We start from the raw sequence: 20,418 nt of genomic DNA on the forward strand, positions 1-20,418 counted from the left end.
GCTTAAGGATAGGCAAGCAACAAAAATAAAAGATGAAAGATGTAGGGCTAGAATTCTAAACACAACTGTCCATTGACTATTATAACTACCAATGCAAAGAAACAGAAGAAGACAACAAAAAAGTAGACCAAGTAGAACAAGGTATCTTTTGCCCAAGATCTCGGAAACCAGAAAAATAACTTTTTGACAATGAACTCACAATTTTGGAAAGTTAAGGGTCAATGGTCATGACCTCTACGACATTCTCTATAATTCCCTGGGAACTAATGGTTCAAAGGACCAGTGAATCAGTTAATGCAACCAGTTGAACTATTTCAGTTGTTAGTTCTGTTGGAGATGAGTTAATTTACAAATTTCTAATGCATAACATTATCAAATTAATTCTCAAACCCAGTATTCTAAGCTGTTCCCCTATCATTCTTGATTAGGGGTGGAAAGAATATACAAAAATATTCAAACAGTGGTCAACAATATTTCTTTGAGTGATGTGAAATACAGATGAGGAAAACCTGGATAAGAATATTTGCAGTTCTGGACTTATTCGGTGCAAGGTTTACTGATGATATTGTGCAGAATATAATTTTCTCTGCAGAATAATTCCTACACAGAGCATTCTGTTCTCTGTACAAAAATGCCATGTATGCATTTTGCACAGAATAAGTCCCCTAGTACAGCATTTTCTGCAGGAAATAGCATTTTCTGCACAAAATAAAGTGATTGTTTTTTGTACAAAAATATCGTGTGTGACTGGTCAGTAGAATGAGCCCTAAACTGTGAATAGCCTTCAGAAAGTCTACAATTTCCAATAATTTTCAAAGAAAATTGCTAAAATTACTGCTTCCTCTGAGAATAAAATTAATGAAGAATTACATTCACATCATAGCTTACAATACTATGGATGATTCATCACTAGGAGAAGTTTTTGATTCACTATGCACTAAGAGCCAAACTAAATGTGGCATTATTCATGTGATTAACAATTATATGAATGACATTCATAAAGTACTTCACAGAGAAAGGATTACTGGTACAAATCAGGGTGCAGGGGAGGGGATCTGGAACAGGACTGTTGCCATGTCTGCAAATTTCTTTTAAAATTGCTATTTAGCAGTTGCTAATTCTGTGAATGCTGTCTTGTCCAGTATAGTTCTAAGCTTCTTTGCTAAAATACAAGGAGGTTAGAAAAGCAAAACAAAAGTCAAGTTTACAGGCAGCCCAAATACAGTAAGGAAAGAGGAAGGAAAGAAAAACAAAATAGAGAAGAGCTTATTTTACTGGAGGCAGGCAGTTAAACTGATATATATTCTCTGCAGAGGTCGGGAAATACTGTGTAGTGTAGTACATAGTAAAAGCAGAGCCGAACAATCTGTGCAAGGCTAGAAAACTGGAGTTGCACATGGTAGAAAATGAATCTGCTGAAGGCAACATAAGGAATGGATAAAGTGACAGAACTGATACAGTGAAGAGTACCACGGCATTACAGAAATTTAGTCTATAATGATACATGGCAACAGAGTACAAGAAATATGGTGAGAATTTATCTTCCAAGGTTTTTACAAAATACTTGCCCTCACCAGTAAGATCACCATCAAAGGGAATAGTCAAATTATTCTGAAAGCAAATTGCCTAAAAGTTTTTCTTTTGTTCTTTAAAATATGGAATTGTGTTTTATGAAATGGAAGTACAGTAATAAATGACTGCAGTCTGACAGGGCATTGCCATTTTCTTTAGCAATTGTGGTAAATCTGTCATATTTTAAATGCACAGAGACTCTTTTTCTAGAGTTGAGTCTAACTTTCCTAACACAATTTCACTTATTTCTGTTCAGAAAAATCATTGCTTTTATTTATTTTATTTAAAATATTTATACATGTCCTTTATCAAAATTGATTCCAAGGATGTTCAGAGTAATATAGAACACAAAGTATAAAGTGAAAATACAACACATTAAATCAAGCCTACAATTAAAAAAGCTTATAAAAACAGTGTTCAGAAGTTTCATAACTTGTTTCTTCACATTATTATGAAACTAGAAGTACATTGATTCACAATGGTTAGAAATTCCTTAGTCTTTCCAACCTCATCATCTTTCCTTCCATCTGTTCTTTCTCTTTTCTCCTTCCCCATCCTTTTTTCTATCTTGTTGATCCACTGAGCAATTTTCTTTGCTTACTCCCCCTTACTAGCACATTTTCTTTGTATCTTTCCCTCCCATTCAAAGAGTTTGGGGATTCTGAAGAAAGAAGTATCAATGAAGTTAACTACAGGCCCTGTGGAGAAATAACAATCCCAGACCTGAATGTTGTCTTTAGGGAAGGTTAGTGAAGTTTGCCATTCTGTGAGTGACTCTGGTTCTTCAGACTACATGTTGTTGGTTCTTGTTGCTGTAGTTGTTGTGTGCCTTCAGCAAATTTCCAATTTATGGTGAACCTAAGGTAAACCTATCATGGGATTTTCTGCGGCTGAGAGTGTGTGACTCATCCAAGGTCACCCAGTGGGCTTCCATGGCTAAGAAGGGAATTGAATCCTGGTCTTCAGAGTTGTAGTCCAAACCACTATACCATGCTGGCTCTTTTCAGGCTACATACAGCATTGAACTAAATAATTTAATTAATCAATTAAAAATCTACTCCTCTTGAGTGCTCTTAATATCCATGCTGAGTTTCAAGTGTTTTACAGTTGGTTTTACAGTCACGGACCTTTAACAGAGACAGTAACACACAAAGACCACATGCTCTTTTGTTGTAATAAATGGGCACAGACTTTGTAGCAAGTAATTTGTGGTGCAGGGGTGAATAACACAAACAGAAGGTAGGTGAATTAAGGAGAACAGTGGAGTTAGGACCAGACTGAATGCTGTGTTGAAGCTAGTAGATTGATAGCTACAACAACTCACAGTTGCTGGGTCATATTCTAGCTAATAAATAATATGGGGAAGAAGAACTTTTAGATTAATTTTCTACAATAACACCAGGCCTATATTGCTTAGAGAATGCACTCCAGCATGGTGTGTCTGTTCATGATAGAGTTCTATGATAGAATTTGTGACACAGTTAACTTCTGGAAATAAAGCATGTAAGATGAATATTTATTTTATTTTATTTATTTAGGTATTTATATCCCGCCCTTCAGCCCTAATGGCTATCAGGGCGGCTTACATTTATTATTATTTTTAACCAGACAGTTCCCTGCCCGCAGGCTTACAATCTAAAAGACACGACACAAAAAGGAGAAGGGAATGGTGAGGGGGGAGGGGATCAGGTCCAGCATTCTTCTCTCCCTCTGAGGCCTGGACCAAGGCAGATGGACCGGAGGGAGGGCTCTGCTTCTTCCAGGCAGGCCTGGTGGAGCTCGCCTGCCTCTCTCTCCCAGATGGTGGCTGAAGGGAGGGCTGGTCCTCTTCGAGGAAGGCAGTTGGAGCTCACCTGCCTCTCTCTCCCAGATGGTGGCTGAAGGGAGGGCTGGTCCTCTTCGAGGAAGGCAGTTGGAGCTCACCTGCCTCTCTCTCCCAGATGGTGGCTGAAGGGAATAGAATTTAATATGAGAGTTGTAAACTCTTCAAAAGCTTCTCTAGTTGTCCACCCACCCAAATAATATACAGTCTCAGATATTATCAGAATTTCTATGATAATATCTTTACCTTCTGAAAAACACTAGTCTTCCATGCAAACTTAAATGTTTGCATTTTATACTTCCACCTTCCCCTGACAAATTCCACCACTTTCCTATGGGAGAGTTCTGCCTTAACAAATGTCGCTATATACTGTGGGTATATAATGGTATTTAACCTCATCACCTTAGTATATTTCCTGGGCTATCAAGACAGATTATGTATGATACCCATGGTTTATCACAGGAAGGGGGGGGGGAAGACTCCTGACTGCAGAACTGGAAAGGTTGCAATGCAAATACAAGCAGTACATTTTATGCTGCAAGACAGCAATAAGCTGCAAATCCTGCAGTGAGCATCATTAGCTAGTGCCCTATATGAACTTCTGATACTCATGTTAATAGCCATGTCAACTCTTGTTTTACTTATGTTCTTCTTTTTTTCCCCATGACTCTGTTCCTCCATAACCCTTGTCCCAATGGTACATGGTTTTAAATGGGCTCTATTTTCGCACTGACTGGATGTAGTGATAGGATGTCATTAGTTTTCATTCCAGATAATACAAAAAGAATTTTATTTTCATTCCCTAAGTATATGTAAGATGTTAAGGTCTAACTCAGAGGAGACAAAATGCAGCCTGATTCAACTTGCCAGGCCAGAATTACCGCACAGTCTGAGATTTCAGACCCCAAATTTGAGACCTAGGGATGCCTGCTGTTGACACAGAGGGATTGCCACAGTGATGTCATTTATCCTGATACATTTCATGTCAACCATAGTTACTCTGCATATCTGATTTAAATAATAAACAAGTCTAACAAAAGATAAAGCATTTCGTTGTCTACAGATTAAATTTTCCAAACCCTGCATTGAACAGAAAATAAGATAATAATAATAATAATAATAATAATAATAATAATAATAATATTTATTTGTATCCCGCCCCTCTGAGAACAATCGGGGCGGCTAACAAAGTTAAAATAATACCCTCCCCTGCTTAAAAAAGTATTAAATCCACTACAGTATTTAAAAAGGCACAAAACAAAAAATACACAAACATACAAGTTAAAAACTGACCAAAAAGTCAGAAACATCACGCCCGCAATCAGTGGGAGCAGCAGTATCTTTCCCAGACATTCTTCTAAGGCCGGGTTCTCTATTCTGGGAAGGCCTGCCAGAAGAGGTCCGTCTTAACAGCCTTTTTAAAGCTGTCTAAGGATGTAAGTAGACAGATCTCATCCGGCAGGCCGTTCCACAGTCTGGGGGCGACGATGGAAAATGCCCTCTGGGAGGTAGTCGAAAGCCTAGGTTTTTGTAGCTGAAGTAGGCCTCTCCCAGAGGAGCGGAGTGCGTGGGGAGGATTGTAGGGGAGAAGGCGGTCCCGAAGATAGTTTGGACCCAAGCCATTTAGGGCTTTTCCCAGCTGGGTTTTGAACACTTTTTGCAAGCAGTTAAGGATGTGTGCTTAAACTCTGCTTTGAATAAAGAATAGCCAACAGTAGCTGATCTCAAGAAGCCTACAGCAGCAAAGAGCCCCAGACAGACACAGAAATAGTCCAAAAAGAAATAATCCAATTTGAGACCGCTTTAATTGCCCTGGCTCAATTCTAGGGAATTCTGAGAACTGTAGTTTTGTGAGACATTTAGCTCTCTGTCAGAGAAATCTAGTGCCACAAGAAACTACAGTTCCCAGGATTCCCATTGGGACAAGGAGTTATGGAGGAAAGAACATAAGTAAAACAAGAGTTGACATGGCTATTAATATGAGTATCAGAAGTTCATATAGGGCACTGGTTAATGATGCTTATTGCAGGATTTGCAGCTTATTGCTTGTCTTGCAGCATAAAACGTACTGCATTGCAACCCTTCCAGTTCTACAGTCAGGAGTCTTCCCCCCCCCCCTTCCTGTGATAAACCATGGGTATCATACATAATCTGTCTTGATAGCCCAGGAAATGTACTAAGGTTAAATACCATTATATACCCACAGTATATAGTGACATTTATAAAAGCAGAACTCTCCCATAGGAAAGTGGTGGAATTTGTCAGGGGAAGGTGGAAGTATAAAATACCAGGGCAGTTAATGTGGTCTTGAACGGGATTATTTCTACAGTGTGTTTTGGACCATAGATAAAACAAGCAGGCAACCTACAAGGAGATGTTCTTATTCTGAGATGCTTCCCTTTTATCATGAGAACAGGAAGAGAGGTACTAGGCCCTGAGATGTGGGAAACTTTCTGGCACTCATGGCTGTTTTGGTAGCTTTCAATCCACTCTAATCCTTTGGACACCCCATTTTCGGTCAAAAAAGAAAAAAGAAAGAGGTGTCTTACTTCAGAAAGATTGAATTGCAACTCCTCCGTGCATGTGTAACAACAGTAACATCTTGTTGTGTTATGTAGGGGATTTGTTTCTCATTTGACGAGATTAAGCAATAACATACATAAAAGATCAATACTATTACATTTAATTTTTTTTAAAAAATCTTAGAAAGAGAATTGTGGCTGTGCTACATTAAGTCTTAGCTCCATCAGGTTGGGCCATAATTGGAGGGATGCTGTTTCTTTTTTGGCCATGTGGTCTCCCTGATCACATGGTGTAAGGGGGCGGGGCTTCTGATAAGTCAATGACTTGCTTGGGGGCGCAGCTAGCAGCCAGGAGTGTTGCCAACAAGCCTTGAACATATTCACTGGAATATTTTACCAAATTCCAAAATCCCCGGAATTCCCCAATATTTATTATTATTATTATTCGGTCAAAATCCCTAGACATAAATTAATTAAATTCCCCGGATTCTGGGGAATTCCCCAGAAATTGGCAACACTGTATATAATTGCTGCCACAGTCTTTCAAGCTCATTTTTGGAGGAAATAGCAGAACCTGAGCTGCGTTGGGGGATGTCATCCTCAATGTAAATAATTTGTTATCATTACATTTGTTTTCTGAATATTCCACTTGAACTCTGATTTTGCACTTTATTCCTTAACTTTCATAAATGTCCATTCCAATAGTCCACGTTTATTCATATATAGAATAACTACAGTCAGTCTGAAGCTAGACACAGTTTCATGAAGAGAAGAGGAGGGGAAGGATTAGATTTGTGGGTGGGTGTTAGGAACATTTTTGATATGTGTGACAGCCTGGAATGGACTATTGATGACTTTTGCTACCTTTTGACAATAGAACTATTTTTAGCTGTTACCAATAGCCAGTTTTCACTGGGACTGGTTATATGTGATCGTTGTGGGTGTTATTGCTACAAAAGTAATTATCTTTTGTCATGGACAGCTTATTACTTGTCTTTTCTCTATCGAATGGGAAGTAAAGCAAGGCACTGAATTCTGTTTTCCTTCTGGAAAAGATAGTATCAAAAAAGACAATATATATTGTGGTGGTAAGGGATTTAAATCCCTGATTGTTTTATTCTCACAAGCAAGGATGAATAATTATGGTAGTATTCTCCCAGTTTCAGGAGAAAATGAATTTTCCTCTTCTGCAGTCCATCTGTGCTCAGATGTCCCAAAGTATATAGAAGAATTATTTTACAGAGGAAAACATGTAGGGCTTTTTTTGTTGTTGCAAGCAATGCCACCCCCCTCCATTTTCCTCTGCATAATAGTTCCTCCATGAGTTGGGTCCCGACTCGAGGGTAGGTAACAACAACAACAACAACAAATGCATTCAAAAGCATATAGCATTTTGTTTATGTTTTTCAGTAGCCAAAATACATTTGCAAGCTAAAATAAATTGGGGTCTACTTTTCAACTATTTCCATTTTCTTGCCATGCTGTGGTCCCTAACCTGTCTGAAGTGGGGGCTTCCTATACGTTTTGGAAAACTTACGTTCTCATTTCACCCCAGCGTACCATCCCATGCCCTGGGCACTGCCTCATTTGGCTTTTGCAGGACTCCTCAAGAAAAACCTTATGGGGCATCTGTAGAAGTGGGCCCTCATGGGCAAGTCATTTTTGGCAAGCCCAAATAGCCTAAATGTTATGTAGTTATATGTAACTGTTAGCTTAACAGTTCTAAAGGAAACAAATTCGGATAGGTCTTCTGATATTTTCTGTTTCATATGATATCCTTGCGCTCGCAGAAAGTCGATTTATCTCATCTGAAGCTACAGACTTTACCACCAAGTGACTCCTAGAAACCCAGTTAGTGAATCACAGTGTAAACATCTTGCTTTTTTGCTCTAAAGACAAATACATTTAGTCACAGATGAAATTGGCCTTCCCTGAGAAATGTCAAAGACATCACAAAAGGACCAAATGGTCTGATGGCTAGGAAGTGGGGTAGAATGCTGTACCTAACTGAGAACCTGGATTTCCCATAACCTACAATAAAATACAATATACAATTATGTTAGTCCCTTACCTGGTAAGTGACTCTTCCTGCATAAAGAAACAGTCAGATATAATATATTAACTCACCCATCTAACCTCTAGCTACATTGCTTATTTAGTTCTTCACATATAACTATATGGATATATAAACTATTAGCCTTACAAGGATCTCTTTAACCCACTGTGCTCCCCAACCATCCCAATTACAGAGGTTGATGTGATGATACATGAACTGCATGGTTGTTTCAGCATCATTGTGGCCTCACAGTTACCATTTCATGTGTCTGTATTTTAAAAGTATATCTCACTTTCTTAGTATAATTCAAAAACAGATTTAAACATGAAATACAAAGTACAACAGCAGATAATAAGTCAGTTTAGGGAAGGCGTATTTAGAATTCTCAGTCTGAAATCTCTTTTAGTGCCTCACCAGATCCCAGAATCCCACAGGATGGAGCCCCATGGAATCATAGCACTATAATTGTGTAGTGGGAAAAAATCGACTGGAGAAAGGCAAGAGTGGAAGATCTCAGATAACAGGATAGGATCAGAATGGATGAGGAAGTCCTTGGAGGACCCTGGTCCCAACTCACACAACTTTAAAGATAGCACTTGGAGTCAACATGGCATAGTGGTCTGGAGAGCAGGATTCAATTCCCATTTTGGCCATGAAACCCATTAGGTGATCTTGGGCAAGTCACACACTCTCAACCTCAGAGGATAGTAATGGCAAACTTCCTCAGAACAAATCTTGCCTTGAAACCCAATACCACCATAAGTCAGAAGTGACTCGAAGGCACAAAATAACAGCAACAAGAATCATAGAAACATAGAATAATAGAATAATAGAGTTGGAAGAGACCACAAGGGCCGTCCAGTCCAACCCCTTGCCATGCAGGAAACCTGAGAGCCAAACCAGAGGCCGATGAAGCTGTCTTAAAACAGGCAATATTTTGTCCAAATATTAAAAAGATACTTTGTCCATCCTATTCCTTATTGACACGCTTTAGAGATTTTCAAACTTTTAAGTATTCTTCAAAAGCATCTCCTTGTGCATCTCATCTCTAGACATTGCCAGTGCATGGGTGCCAAATGGCTAGGTATCTCTCTTCAATCATATTGTATTCTGGACTTCCTTTCAAAAGCTTTGATTTTTGGCTGCATTGATTCTAAGTGTTTCTGTGTAGTCATTATCATTATTTGTTGTAAATCCCCCTCACTTCATGGATTCGATCTTAGAGACACTGACAACTTCTTTGGACCGATTACTTTACACGTCTGTCAGACGAGAACAAAAAGTCCACATGCTAACAATCTTTGCAGATCATTGCTGTGGAAAGAGTTATTGAACCTTTACAAAGAAGCCTCTCCTGTTGATTAAATAGCCAGACCACTTTTTTGTGACCTCTTTCCTTTTTTTTTTTTTTTTTTGGTCAGCAAATAATAATTTAAGGCATGTAATTCTGTAGTATGTTCTTTTCAATCCTTTCCATTCAAGGAAAAAGAATAAGAATTATCCCCTCACCTCTTTTTTAGTTCTTTTTCTTTTTATATTTTAAGGCTATGGTATAGTTTGAAGAACAGCTAAAAGAGAGCAGCAAAGTAGATCTCACACAGAAATAAAAATCATTTAATGGAAATATAGCTAGAAGGGGAGCTGAGCTTGGAACTTTACACTGAAAACTGGTATACAGTTACTGTGCGTGCAGCTGTAATTAATTATTGTTCAGGCACTTCAAAAGTACATAGTTACCTTTTAAAACAGTTCTTTACTTCATTATTATTTTTTAAAAATAGCCAGCATATACTGCTGGCCTGGGGTACAAAATGCACTTATGCATAAGACTATATATCCTAGAACTTTATTTTTGAAAGTTAACTGTTAACAGCGCAAAAGGAGTGAACTTACACAGTTATATTTCAATAATAAAGTAACTTGAAATCAGTGGGACTCCAGCATACATGAAATTTGCCACAATGGATCCCCTGTGTATGGCAAGGGCAGACTCTGTGTGTGTGTGTGTGTGTGTGTGTGTGTGTATGGTTAGCAAATTGATTGGCCTCAGTTAATGTCACTAATATTAAGGGGACCTGGAATGCATTTAAAGCTGCAGGGCCAAATCTGGATTGTAACAAAAAACAAGCAAGCAAACAAACATATTTTCTATCATCTTAAAAACAATATTTCCCCTTTCCTTGAACTGAAGAAAAAACAATGCTTCCAAACACATTTACTCCTGGTAAGTGCAGTGACTTCAAAGAGGCTTTTAATCTGTTTCTGTTTCACAGAATCATAGAATCACAAAGTTGGAAGAGACCACAAGGGCCATCCAGTCCAACCCTCTGCCATGCAGAAAATCTCAGTCAAAGCATCCCTGGCAGATGGCCATCCAGCCTCTGCTTAAAGACCTCTAAGGAAGGAGACTCCACTATACTTCCATGGTCCAACAGCCCTTACTGTCAGGAAGATCCTCCTAATGTTGAGGTGGAATCTCTTTTCCTGTAGCTTGCATCCATTGTTCCGGGTCCTGTTCTTTGGAGCAGCAGAAAACAAGCTTTCTCCCTCCTCAATGTGACATCCCTTCAAGTATTTAAACAGGGCTGTCATATCACCTCTTAACCTTCTCTTCTCCAGGCTGAACATCCCCAGCTCCCTAAGTTGTTCTTCATAGGACATGGTTTCCAGACCCTTCACCATTTTAGTCACCCTCCTTTGGACATGCTCCAGTTTCTCAGTGTCCTTTTTGAATTGTGGTGCCCAGAACTGGACACAATATTCCAGGTGAGGCCTGACCAAAGCAGAATATAGTGGCACTATTACTTCTAGACACTATACTTTTATTGATGCAGCCTAAAATCGCATTGGCCTTTTTAGCTGCCGCATCGCACTGTTGACCCATGTTCAACTTGTGGTCTACTTGGACTCCTAGATGCCTTTCACATGTAGTCTCATTCAGCTAGGTGCCCCCCATCCTATATCTGTTCATTTCATTTTTACACCCTAAGTGCAGTACCTTACATTTCTCCATGTTGACATTCATTTTGTTAGGGATTACAGTCATTGTCTTTCAGTCCTGCAAGCACATACATAAATAGTTTATGTGGTTTTATTATGCTCAGTGTGCCTATTAATGTTTAAAGTTATTCCTGTATTTTCCCTGTTCTCCATTTTCATAGAATTTTCTCTGGTGTAGTGTATTTTTCTTCTGCTTTGTTTAATCACTGTAGTTTAGTCAAAGCCAAAGAGACTCCAAAGGGACCATCTCTCAGCCAAATAATTTCAGAAATAACTTGGAAATAAAAATGTGCAGCTTTGAGGTGCATCTATTGCATTAAGCCATTATCATGCTCAGGCATAATAAACGCTTCCACTAAATCCTTGAATGGAACAACCGACCAAAAAGGAGTGAATCACCAAATGGAACTTAATTGTGCAAAGTTCACTACAAGGCTAAAGGCTTAAAATATAAAAGCTTTCCTAGCTTGTTGTCTGTAATCTTTAACAGCCAAAATTGATTTCCCCCTCCATATGTTGTGAGATTAAGTCTATCAATGGCTTCTAGTTGTGGTATCTGTAGATTACCTCCGGTATAGGGAGCACTATGTCTTTTTGTATCAGTTACTTAGGAACATAAGGGAGAAGATGTCTTGGTGCTCATGTCCTGCACATAGCTTCTAGTCAGGCATTATGGGTTTGCATAGACCTTTACTCCGATCTGGCATGGATCGTTCTTTGTATATTCTTCTGTTATGGATTTGTTGTTTTCAAAAGTTGTAGTTTCTTGAAATCCTCTTCACATTGATTTGACCACCAAAGGATACCCAATTATGTCAAACGTCTTATAAATGACTTTAGGAAGCATTATAAAATACATTCTACATGAACAGAAGCAATTGGTCAGGTGTGAGCTTAGGGTGCACTGCAGAGCATGTTTAACTCTTTCTACAGCTGTGTATTATTAGGAAAATGTTAGGAAATGTTTGAGAGAGTACTGGAGTTCATAAGCATGAATAATTAAAATTTCAAGGCAGAAGCTGAACAACAGTGAGGCAAATGCCTTCACCAATCCGTGCAGGGTCTATCAGAGAAAGAAAACCACTTAGTCATCTTTGTAAAACAAATAAAAGTAATTGTACTTACAAATTACTTGCTCATGATCAAACACATGGCCTAATAGATGATAGAGAAAAAAGAAAAGGGAAATGGATGGAGGTTAGAATGATGCAAAAAGATAAAACAACTCAACACAATGCAAATTAATGTTTATAGGTATGTAGAGGTTGCAAACTCCATCTGAAGGCTGGATCAAAAGTGGTGCAGTTATCTTTTAGAAAAAAACCATGCCCATCAATACTGATCACTAGACCTGGCAAAAGTACGTGTCCTGAGTCCCTCCAAGTAGATGTCTAGTTCAGCTTCTGAATTTCCCACAGTGTCCTTGAGTTCACCATGTTGCTCTGGGATATTATGAGAAATTAAAGTTATACTTCATAGCCTTTCTCTTGGTGACAAGAGGCCTCCCCATCAAAGGGAATTTTGTTTAGAACCCTCTGAAATGGTCACTGAATAGAGGAAACCCAGAGTTTCCTTTAATGCACTTGTAATATCAGATCCTAGCTGTTACATTTGTGCTAAACACTGAAATATGAGTTCAGCTTTGCTTTGGAAAGCTTTCCAAAGAAGTCCAGAATTTACTTCAGCCTCTTCACAGAAGCACAATGTAAAATGACAATAGATTGGTACTTCAGAGGCTGAAACTTCCTTTTTATAGAAATACATTAACCCACCTCTTTTTACTGAAAATCAAAAGGACTGAGTGGTAAAGCTTCCAATGACTTCTAGTTTTTGTCACTGATCTCTTTCTCACTTCTTTTGCTGTATATCTGCATCCTCAGGCTCTTGCTTACCTGGCTATTTGGAGTGTCTCAATGGCAAATGTTACAGACCAGAACAAAGCTGTAATTTTGAGGATGACTGTGGGGATAATACTGATGAGAGAGAATGTGGCACCTCTTGCACTTTTGAAAATGGAATGTGTGGTTGGAAGAACTCCCTTGCTGATAACTTCAATTGGATTATGAGAACCAGCTCGCCTCAAAGTCTCAGACCTTTCAAGGACCATACACTAGAAAATGGAAAAGGTATGTTGCCACTGGGAATTTAAACAGCCACATTTGCAAATCTTGACAACCCAAGCAAAATCTTTAGAGTATCTATAGCTGTTTAAACCTCTTACATTGAAAATGGTTTTGTAGCTCAGTTGTACTATCAGATATCATAGAGTTGCAAAGGAGTATCTTCTTTATTGTTGATTTTATGTAATGCCATTTTCCACAAGGCAGTTGCACATCTGGTTTTCTGGCATTGATGAGAAGACACAACACATTCACAGCACCACTGAGATAGTCAGGCATGGGTGCCAGCTAACATGTTACATAATAACCAGTCAGTGAATTCAGTGTGTGGAGGCAAGCTGCACATGTATTACTTAGCAGGGTCAAAGCTATGCAACCAGGCTTTTGCAAGGTTAGGTTTGTAAGCAGTTAGGAACTGCAGATGGATAATTATTCAGTCCATAAAAACTGTACAGACAAGCTGTTAGGGGAGCAAAGAGCTGAACAGTTAGAGTAAGAGTGAAAAGTATTTGGTCTTTTAGATCTTTTGGTCTTCAGTTCTCTCAAGCCCAAGCCAAGATGGCCAATGCTAAAAGATCTTTAGGGGTTCTAATTTAAAAACCTCTGGGAAGACAAAGATTCCTTGCCCTTTCCTTAGCCTTGAAAAGTAAAAAAATTGAAGGTTTTGTAATGATCACAGGTCACAAGTACATACTTTGCAAGTGTCATGTCTTGGCTGGAATACCTGTTCTTGAAACTTTGCATTCCCAGTTTCTGAATGGGTAGTAAAATGTCCCATTTTATCTCACTTAGCCACTGTGAGGTAAGACTCATTCAGGAATCTGCTGATTGTATACCAGAGAAAGTTGCTGCAATGGCAATTCTTGCTTCAACTTTGGAAGTGGCGATGGTAGTGAATAAGCATCCATTCTGCCCCAGTTTCAATTGTGAAATGTTGGAAGGTTTGCTCCAAGCAGCTGCCAAGACTGCATTTTATCACCCTGTCTGTTCAACTAGTATGCCCAAATTATCATACACAGAGTAGGATTTGAAGAAGGAGGTGTGAAAATTGAGGAAGGAACATCAAGAATTTAAGATATGTAGATGACACACAGATGACATCATACTACTGGTAAAAAATAGCAAAGTCTTGGAATGATTTCTGAAGAAAGTTAAGGAAGAAGGTGCAAAGACAGGTTTATGGTTGAACATTAAGAAAACAAATATAATGACCACAGATTATTTATGCATTGTTAAAGCAGACAGTGAAGATACTGAGACAGTCAAAGGTTATATATACCCTGGCTCACTCATTAATCAACATGGAGACTACAGTCAAGAACTCAGAAGGACCCAGTGGTTGCCAGAATTGCTGCCAGAATTCCTAGGGTACAGCATCTGTGTACATACCTACCTATATTTTACAGATGTAAATTGGGAGATATGTTGACAGGTAACATCAAAGTGTGGTCAAGAAAGGAAATGTTATTAATAAAGAAGTCTATACAAACTAGGAGAGGCTACAGCAGGTTGCTTTTGGATGAGGATACTGGGAAGGACAGGATTTTACCTCCTCCTATCCTTTTCCCTTTGCTGAATTTATTTATTTGTCTGCTGAATTTATTAAAATATTTATATTCTGACCTTTATCCAAAAATCTCAGGGCAGTTTACAATAAAATAAATTTAAAACAATGGATAATTATAAAAGTTTTAAAAGATTAAAAATAATTTCACAATTAAAAGCAAACAATTAAAATCAGTTATAACAAACTTGAATAATATAACCATAAAACATGTTAATGGAGTACAAACTACTTTTATACTTTGAACTGAGTTTGTTCTCATTGAAGTAAGTTTTCTACTTTCAAAGGGGAAACTAGGTGGAAGAGAGAGAAACTGGTGCATTTTAAAAGCAGCTGGAAAAGGGGGATAACTGAGGATCAATTGGGACTATCAAGACTGAAATTAGGACAGTTGAAGTGGATATGTGTGGTAGTTGCAGAAAGATATTGCAATTACTGCCACTATATTTGTTCATAACAACAATAGTTCTCACCTGAGGAAAAGGCAGAGTGAAATGATGACTTGGTTTGGGCTGAGAAAATGGTTGGTATAATCCATTCTCCCAATCTAGGTCATTAATCACTGTTGTTATTGACTAGGAGCCCCCAAAAGAGGTTAGGGCCAATACAGGGCAGGGCAGATCACCAATCTGGGAAGGCAATGGCAACCTCCTCTGAATAAATCTTGCCAAGACAATCCCATGATATGTTCGCCTTAGAGTTGCCATAAGTCAAAAACGATGTGAAGGCACACAACAACAGACAATAGGCAACATTGTCCATCTTCTTCCAAAAAAACCAACTTTTCTTCCAAACTATATCATAGTACTGTATGTGCAGTCTAGCTATTGCTATCTGGACAGTCCTCTCGGAGTGATGCTAGGATATGTGCATTAGTTGATTTGGAAGAAGCAGACAGTTGAGAAGACTGTTGGCTTTTCCATTTTAATTTTGAAAGGAACATTCCAAGAGGCTGAAACATCTACATGTTAACCAAGATTATGCAAACAAAATAAACATAGGAAAACAACATTATGTAGTTTTCAGTTTGCAGGGCATCTTGGAAGAGATAAATTCAGCTTTCTTCTCCAACAGTAATATTATGCATTAGCTTTAGGCAAATGAGGTAACTGAGTCTTGGAAGAAGTGAATATTTTCCCAGTTTTAACTCTGCTGTGACTTGTGATAAAGATTCTCAAATGTATATCATGATTCTGGTGGAGTCAGGGCCTGGAAAATATTTCCACGTCTTAGCTATTGCACCAAATATTTTGACACATTCTGAGGTTCGTTCACTGACTCCATATCTCTGCAGAGGTTTTTCTGTTGTCTGAAGAATTTACTTAATATGCATAAAGAGAATAATTCCAGTCCCCAGGCTTGCCAGAAAGCCATGCCATGAGACCTGACATCTTGTTATCTGTATCTTGGTTGATGACTATGTAAAGCGCTGTGTAAATTTACAGCACTGTATAAATAAACTATAATAATAATAATAACAACAATAATTGTTTTGATTACTTAGAAGAAGCAAATGACACTTCCCATATGATGGTGGCTGGTGCCTTCCATGTCAGTGGGGCATTGTATCCATTCTAGGTTTTTATCCAGTTTGCTGAATTCCAAGATGCTGAACTCAATAGGTTATACACCATGTAAGGTCACTTTAAAGGTATCTAAATTCTGGAATGACATCAATGCCTTACTGACCCTGGAGACATTAGATGGCACTGATCTATTCATATATTACTTTTCTTTGCATCCACTCTATGTTAAATTATATTTGTTTTTCTTTCCAGCTCAATATTTCCAAAAAGGAACATAAATTTTGTTAAGAGGGATGAAATAAGATGGCAAGGAGAGATCTGGAGATACTTGGAATGAATTCTCCCCTAGATTCGTATTCCCTTTTCAAAGGAAAATTAGGGATATTCAAAATTGTCAGTCTTATTAAGTTTCTCAGTTTTCCACCAAGTTTTCTGGTCCATCCCATATCGTACTTTGGCTCTGCATTAATCTCAAAGCAGGAGGTGATGGGAAAGCTATACTCAGGGCCTGGCTAAACCTCAGAGAGTTGCAATTTCAATTAAATGTCAGGGAAATCCAGAATCACAGGGTCTTGAAATGAAACTGAGATCAACCACAATGAGGACATATGAATACAGGCATTATTCAATAAGCAGGATTATGAAGTGAAGTCAGAGTCTGTCAGGATCTTAGCTCCTGTCATGCTTGCTAATATATATTCTGCATATGCTTTGTATACTGGATGATGGGATATGCTTCATCACTGGTGATACAAAATTGAAAGATTGCTTATCTTTTTTGGAGCTGGGTAATACATAGATGTGAAGGGGAAGAAAAACTGAACTTTGGGGAGTACAGAGAAGATGAGAGGGGCAGTCCTGGGAACACAAATATTTTGGTAAGAAAATGAATGGGGTGTGAATGCACAAAAATATTTGAATTTCTAATTGCTTTTAATATGCCTTGTAACCAAAATTGCTTCAGTGCAGACAATGTTATGATGTGAACAACTTTAGTTTTTTGAACAAAGCTTTCTAAATCTGCTGAAGCTTGTGTTCCTGAACTTCAGTTAGCCAGTACATGACAAAGACAAACACAGTACAGCAGTCCAAGGGCAGGCAGAATTCAGGAGCAAGGTACTGTAGCAGCTGCAGTTCAAGGATCAGTAGCACAGACCTGACAGACGGACAAAAAGAGCAAGAAGTAGTGCTGCACAGTGCTACAGTGTGCCATACTCCTGCAACTAATACTCAAGGAGACCTTTCACATCACATGATTATAGTGATATGGTTCCACTTTAACAACCACTGTTTAATCCTAGGATTTGTAGTTTAGGGAAGGTGTTTAGAATTCTTGGCCAGAAAGCTGAGATGCCTCACCAGATTACCAAGCCTAGCGTTCCATGAGATGTAGCCATGGCAGTTAAAGTAGAATCATAGCACTAGAGTCTTGTTGCATGGTATGTTCAAGGGTGAAGTGATACTTGAAAGAACTGTGAAAGGTGGCAAATTGTTCTTTGTGAATTCCGTACTGTCCTACAGAAGAGTGCAATATGTTACCTTCCATGTTGATGCATACAGGAGCAGTGCAAGAATGAGGAAAGGGCATTTTCTGTTTGATTTCACTGGGACTAGGATATAGCCCCCATTGCCATTGTCCAAGGGCCAAGTGTCACTGTGGGAATGCTCCTCCTGCGTCTCAGGGAGACTGGCCTTGCATAGCCATCCAGTAGAAAACAGTTGCAGGGAGCTTGATTCTCCCCCTCTCTGCAAAAAAAACAAAAACAAAAACAACCCCCCCCACCCCCTTACAAGAACTTTAGGACTAACAGCTATGTTGCACCATCCCCCAGTCCCTTTTCCTTTTGTGTTGCGACTTTATTTTTTGTGTTGTGTTGTGGCACGCCTGATAGATGAGTAACTTTGTGGGGTTTTTTAATCACTTCTCTATGATGCTGATAAACCTCTGTGAAGAAGACAGCCTATTTTCAAAAAAATTGCATTGCAATAAAGGTGCCCTTCTCGAGCTGGGTACTCACCAGATGTTTGGCTGACAACTCGTAACCTCTTGAGCATTGACTATTTGCCAGATGGGAGTTGTAGTCCATGATATCTGAATTGTACCAGATGGGGAAAGATTGTTATGACTGATGAACTATGCACCACAGTGGCAAGTCCCTTCCTCCTTCCTTTTCTGTTTTTATACTACATTTTAATTACAGATTTTTTAAAATCCTGTATCATTTTTTGACTATAGGACAGTTCCTGTATCTTGAAGCCACATCAACAGGCATAAGAGGTGAAAAGGCCCATCTGAAGAGTGCTAGGTGGACAGAGTCTAGCACTGCTTGCAGTCTAAGTTTTTGGTATTACACATCTTCAAAAGCAACAGGTCGTATCCAGGTTCTCATTACGGTAATTGTTTCATTCTGTTATATCTTCCAATAATTACTTGGTAATGCTACCATCTCTGTCAAAGTGATTTCTCCAGCAGTGAGTACTTTAGTGGAGCTGCTACTTGTCACAAACAGATGTTTCTTATGATAGCTTCATAGATCTGGTGTGCACGAACTCATCACACATTCTGCTTTTTCACCCACCATCTGAGTTTCCTGATTTTTATACAGATCTATTTCTTTCTAAGTAACCCTTTTTTGGGGGGAGGGGACTGAGAACTGTGGGGAGGGGCACTACATAACATGGTTCACATATGATTTGCAGGTTCTTCACTATATAAGAGGGTCATTTGAAGAGGGGTCATAGCTCAGTAAGAGAATACCCGTTTTGCATGCAGAAGGTTATGGCATCTGCAGCTTGGATTAGTCAGAATAGAGAATTGTGAGTGAGATGGACAAAATGTAAGAATGTAATTATTCACTGAGAGCCAGTGTGGTGTAGTGGTTTGAACACTGGACTATGACTCTGAAGATCAGGGTTCAATTGCCCTTTGGGCCACGGAAACCCACTGGGTGCCCTTGAGTGAGTCACACATTCTCAGCCCCAGAAAACCCATTATAGGGTCACCATATGTTGAAAGTAACCCAAAGGCACACAACAGCAACACATCATCCACTAATTTTCTTCTTGAAGAACAGAATGAATAATTTTAGCAGTTTTCTTAACACTGAAAAAAAAGGTTGTTGAAAACCACAATTTTGAAGCTTATTTGCAATATGGGACTTATTATGTGTGAAATTCATGTGTGCTTGCTTTGCAGCAAGAAGTTTTTTCTGCACAGAAAATAACATTTCTGCAAAGAAATATCCTCTGTGCAGAAAATCATTTTTTCTATACAAAACGATCATGTTCAAAGTTGGCACAGGTAAGTCCTAAACTGTACAGGTTATCATTAGTCATCTTATTATGAATTATCAACACTAAAAAAAAGTTTTTCAGCTATTTCCATCCCTAGTATAAAGTCTGTCCTTAACACAGAACTTCTTCCTGCAGTGATGTATAGCTTGTTTACTGCAAAACTTCAAGAATATTTTTGTGCAAATTGGGCAAAGTATTTTGTGTGGGCTGCCTCATTAAAAAAAACAGATTTGATGGGTTGCTTGCATATTTTTGATAATAAACTGTCATTTTATGCTTCCTGTATGTGTGGACTTTGCTTCACAAATGGAGAAGAGTGGACTTTTACACAGACTGCAGGACTGGGTGGAGAATAAATGAGTCACTTTGTTGCTATTGCACAGGAGATAAAAATATTGTGGAGTTGTCAGTGAAGAATATCGCACAGCGTTCTGAGAACGTTCTGGGAACCCGATGGGAACGGAATGCATTTCAGTTTACCACACGTATGTGTTCCCATCGGGTTCCCAGAACATTTCCGATGTGTTCCACATGCGTTCCAAGGTGGGGACGGATTAGATGTGTTCCCAGCGAGCTGTAACATTCTCAGAACATTCCATAAGAAGTCTGTGAGGTATTCTTATCCATTCCCAATTCCGTTCTCTCATTCCTCCGTCTCCTGATTGGCTGAAAGAATGCCTTTCTCTTTAGTCCTCCATAGTTCTAGAGCGTGCAAAAATGTTTATTGCTCTCCCAGGTATGACGCGGCGCCCTCTTTGACAAAAGTAACATAGGTTTTATCCTATTTTCTACAAACATATGTCAGCATATGATGCCCCAATGTTTTATAGGGGCTTTCCCTTCCTTCCCTCCCAAGGGAATCTTCAGACTCCCTTCGGAGAGAAGACAAGCTCCAGCGGGGCTTGCCTTCCTTCTCTCCCAAGGGAATCCTCCCAAGGGACT

The 20,418-nt window shown here is 38.9% G+C and overlaps 1 protein-coding gene across 1 annotated transcript in view; it reads left to right on the top strand.

Moving 5' to 3' along the window:
• Positions 1-20,418, top strand: part of MALRD1 (MAM and LDL receptor class A domain containing 1) — a 281,268-nt gene that overhangs the window by 91,840 nt on the left and 169,010 nt on the right. The window contains exons 19-20 of the mRNA XM_089531427.1: positions 12,853-13,098; positions 18,419-18,582. Coding sequence (XP_089387553.1) covers positions 12,853-13,098; positions 18,419-18,582 — 410 coding nt within the window. The remainder of the gene's footprint in view (positions 1-12,852; positions 13,099-18,418; positions 18,583-20,418) is intronic.

Source organism: Sceloporus occidentalis, unplaced genomic scaffold, assembly GCF_023333645.1.
Source record: "Sceloporus occidentalis isolate IW3139 unplaced genomic scaffold, rSceOcc1.0.p SCAF_7, whole genome shotgun sequence".
NCBI classification, from domain to species: Eukaryota; Metazoa; Chordata; class Lepidosauria; order Squamata; family Phrynosomatidae; genus Sceloporus; species Sceloporus occidentalis.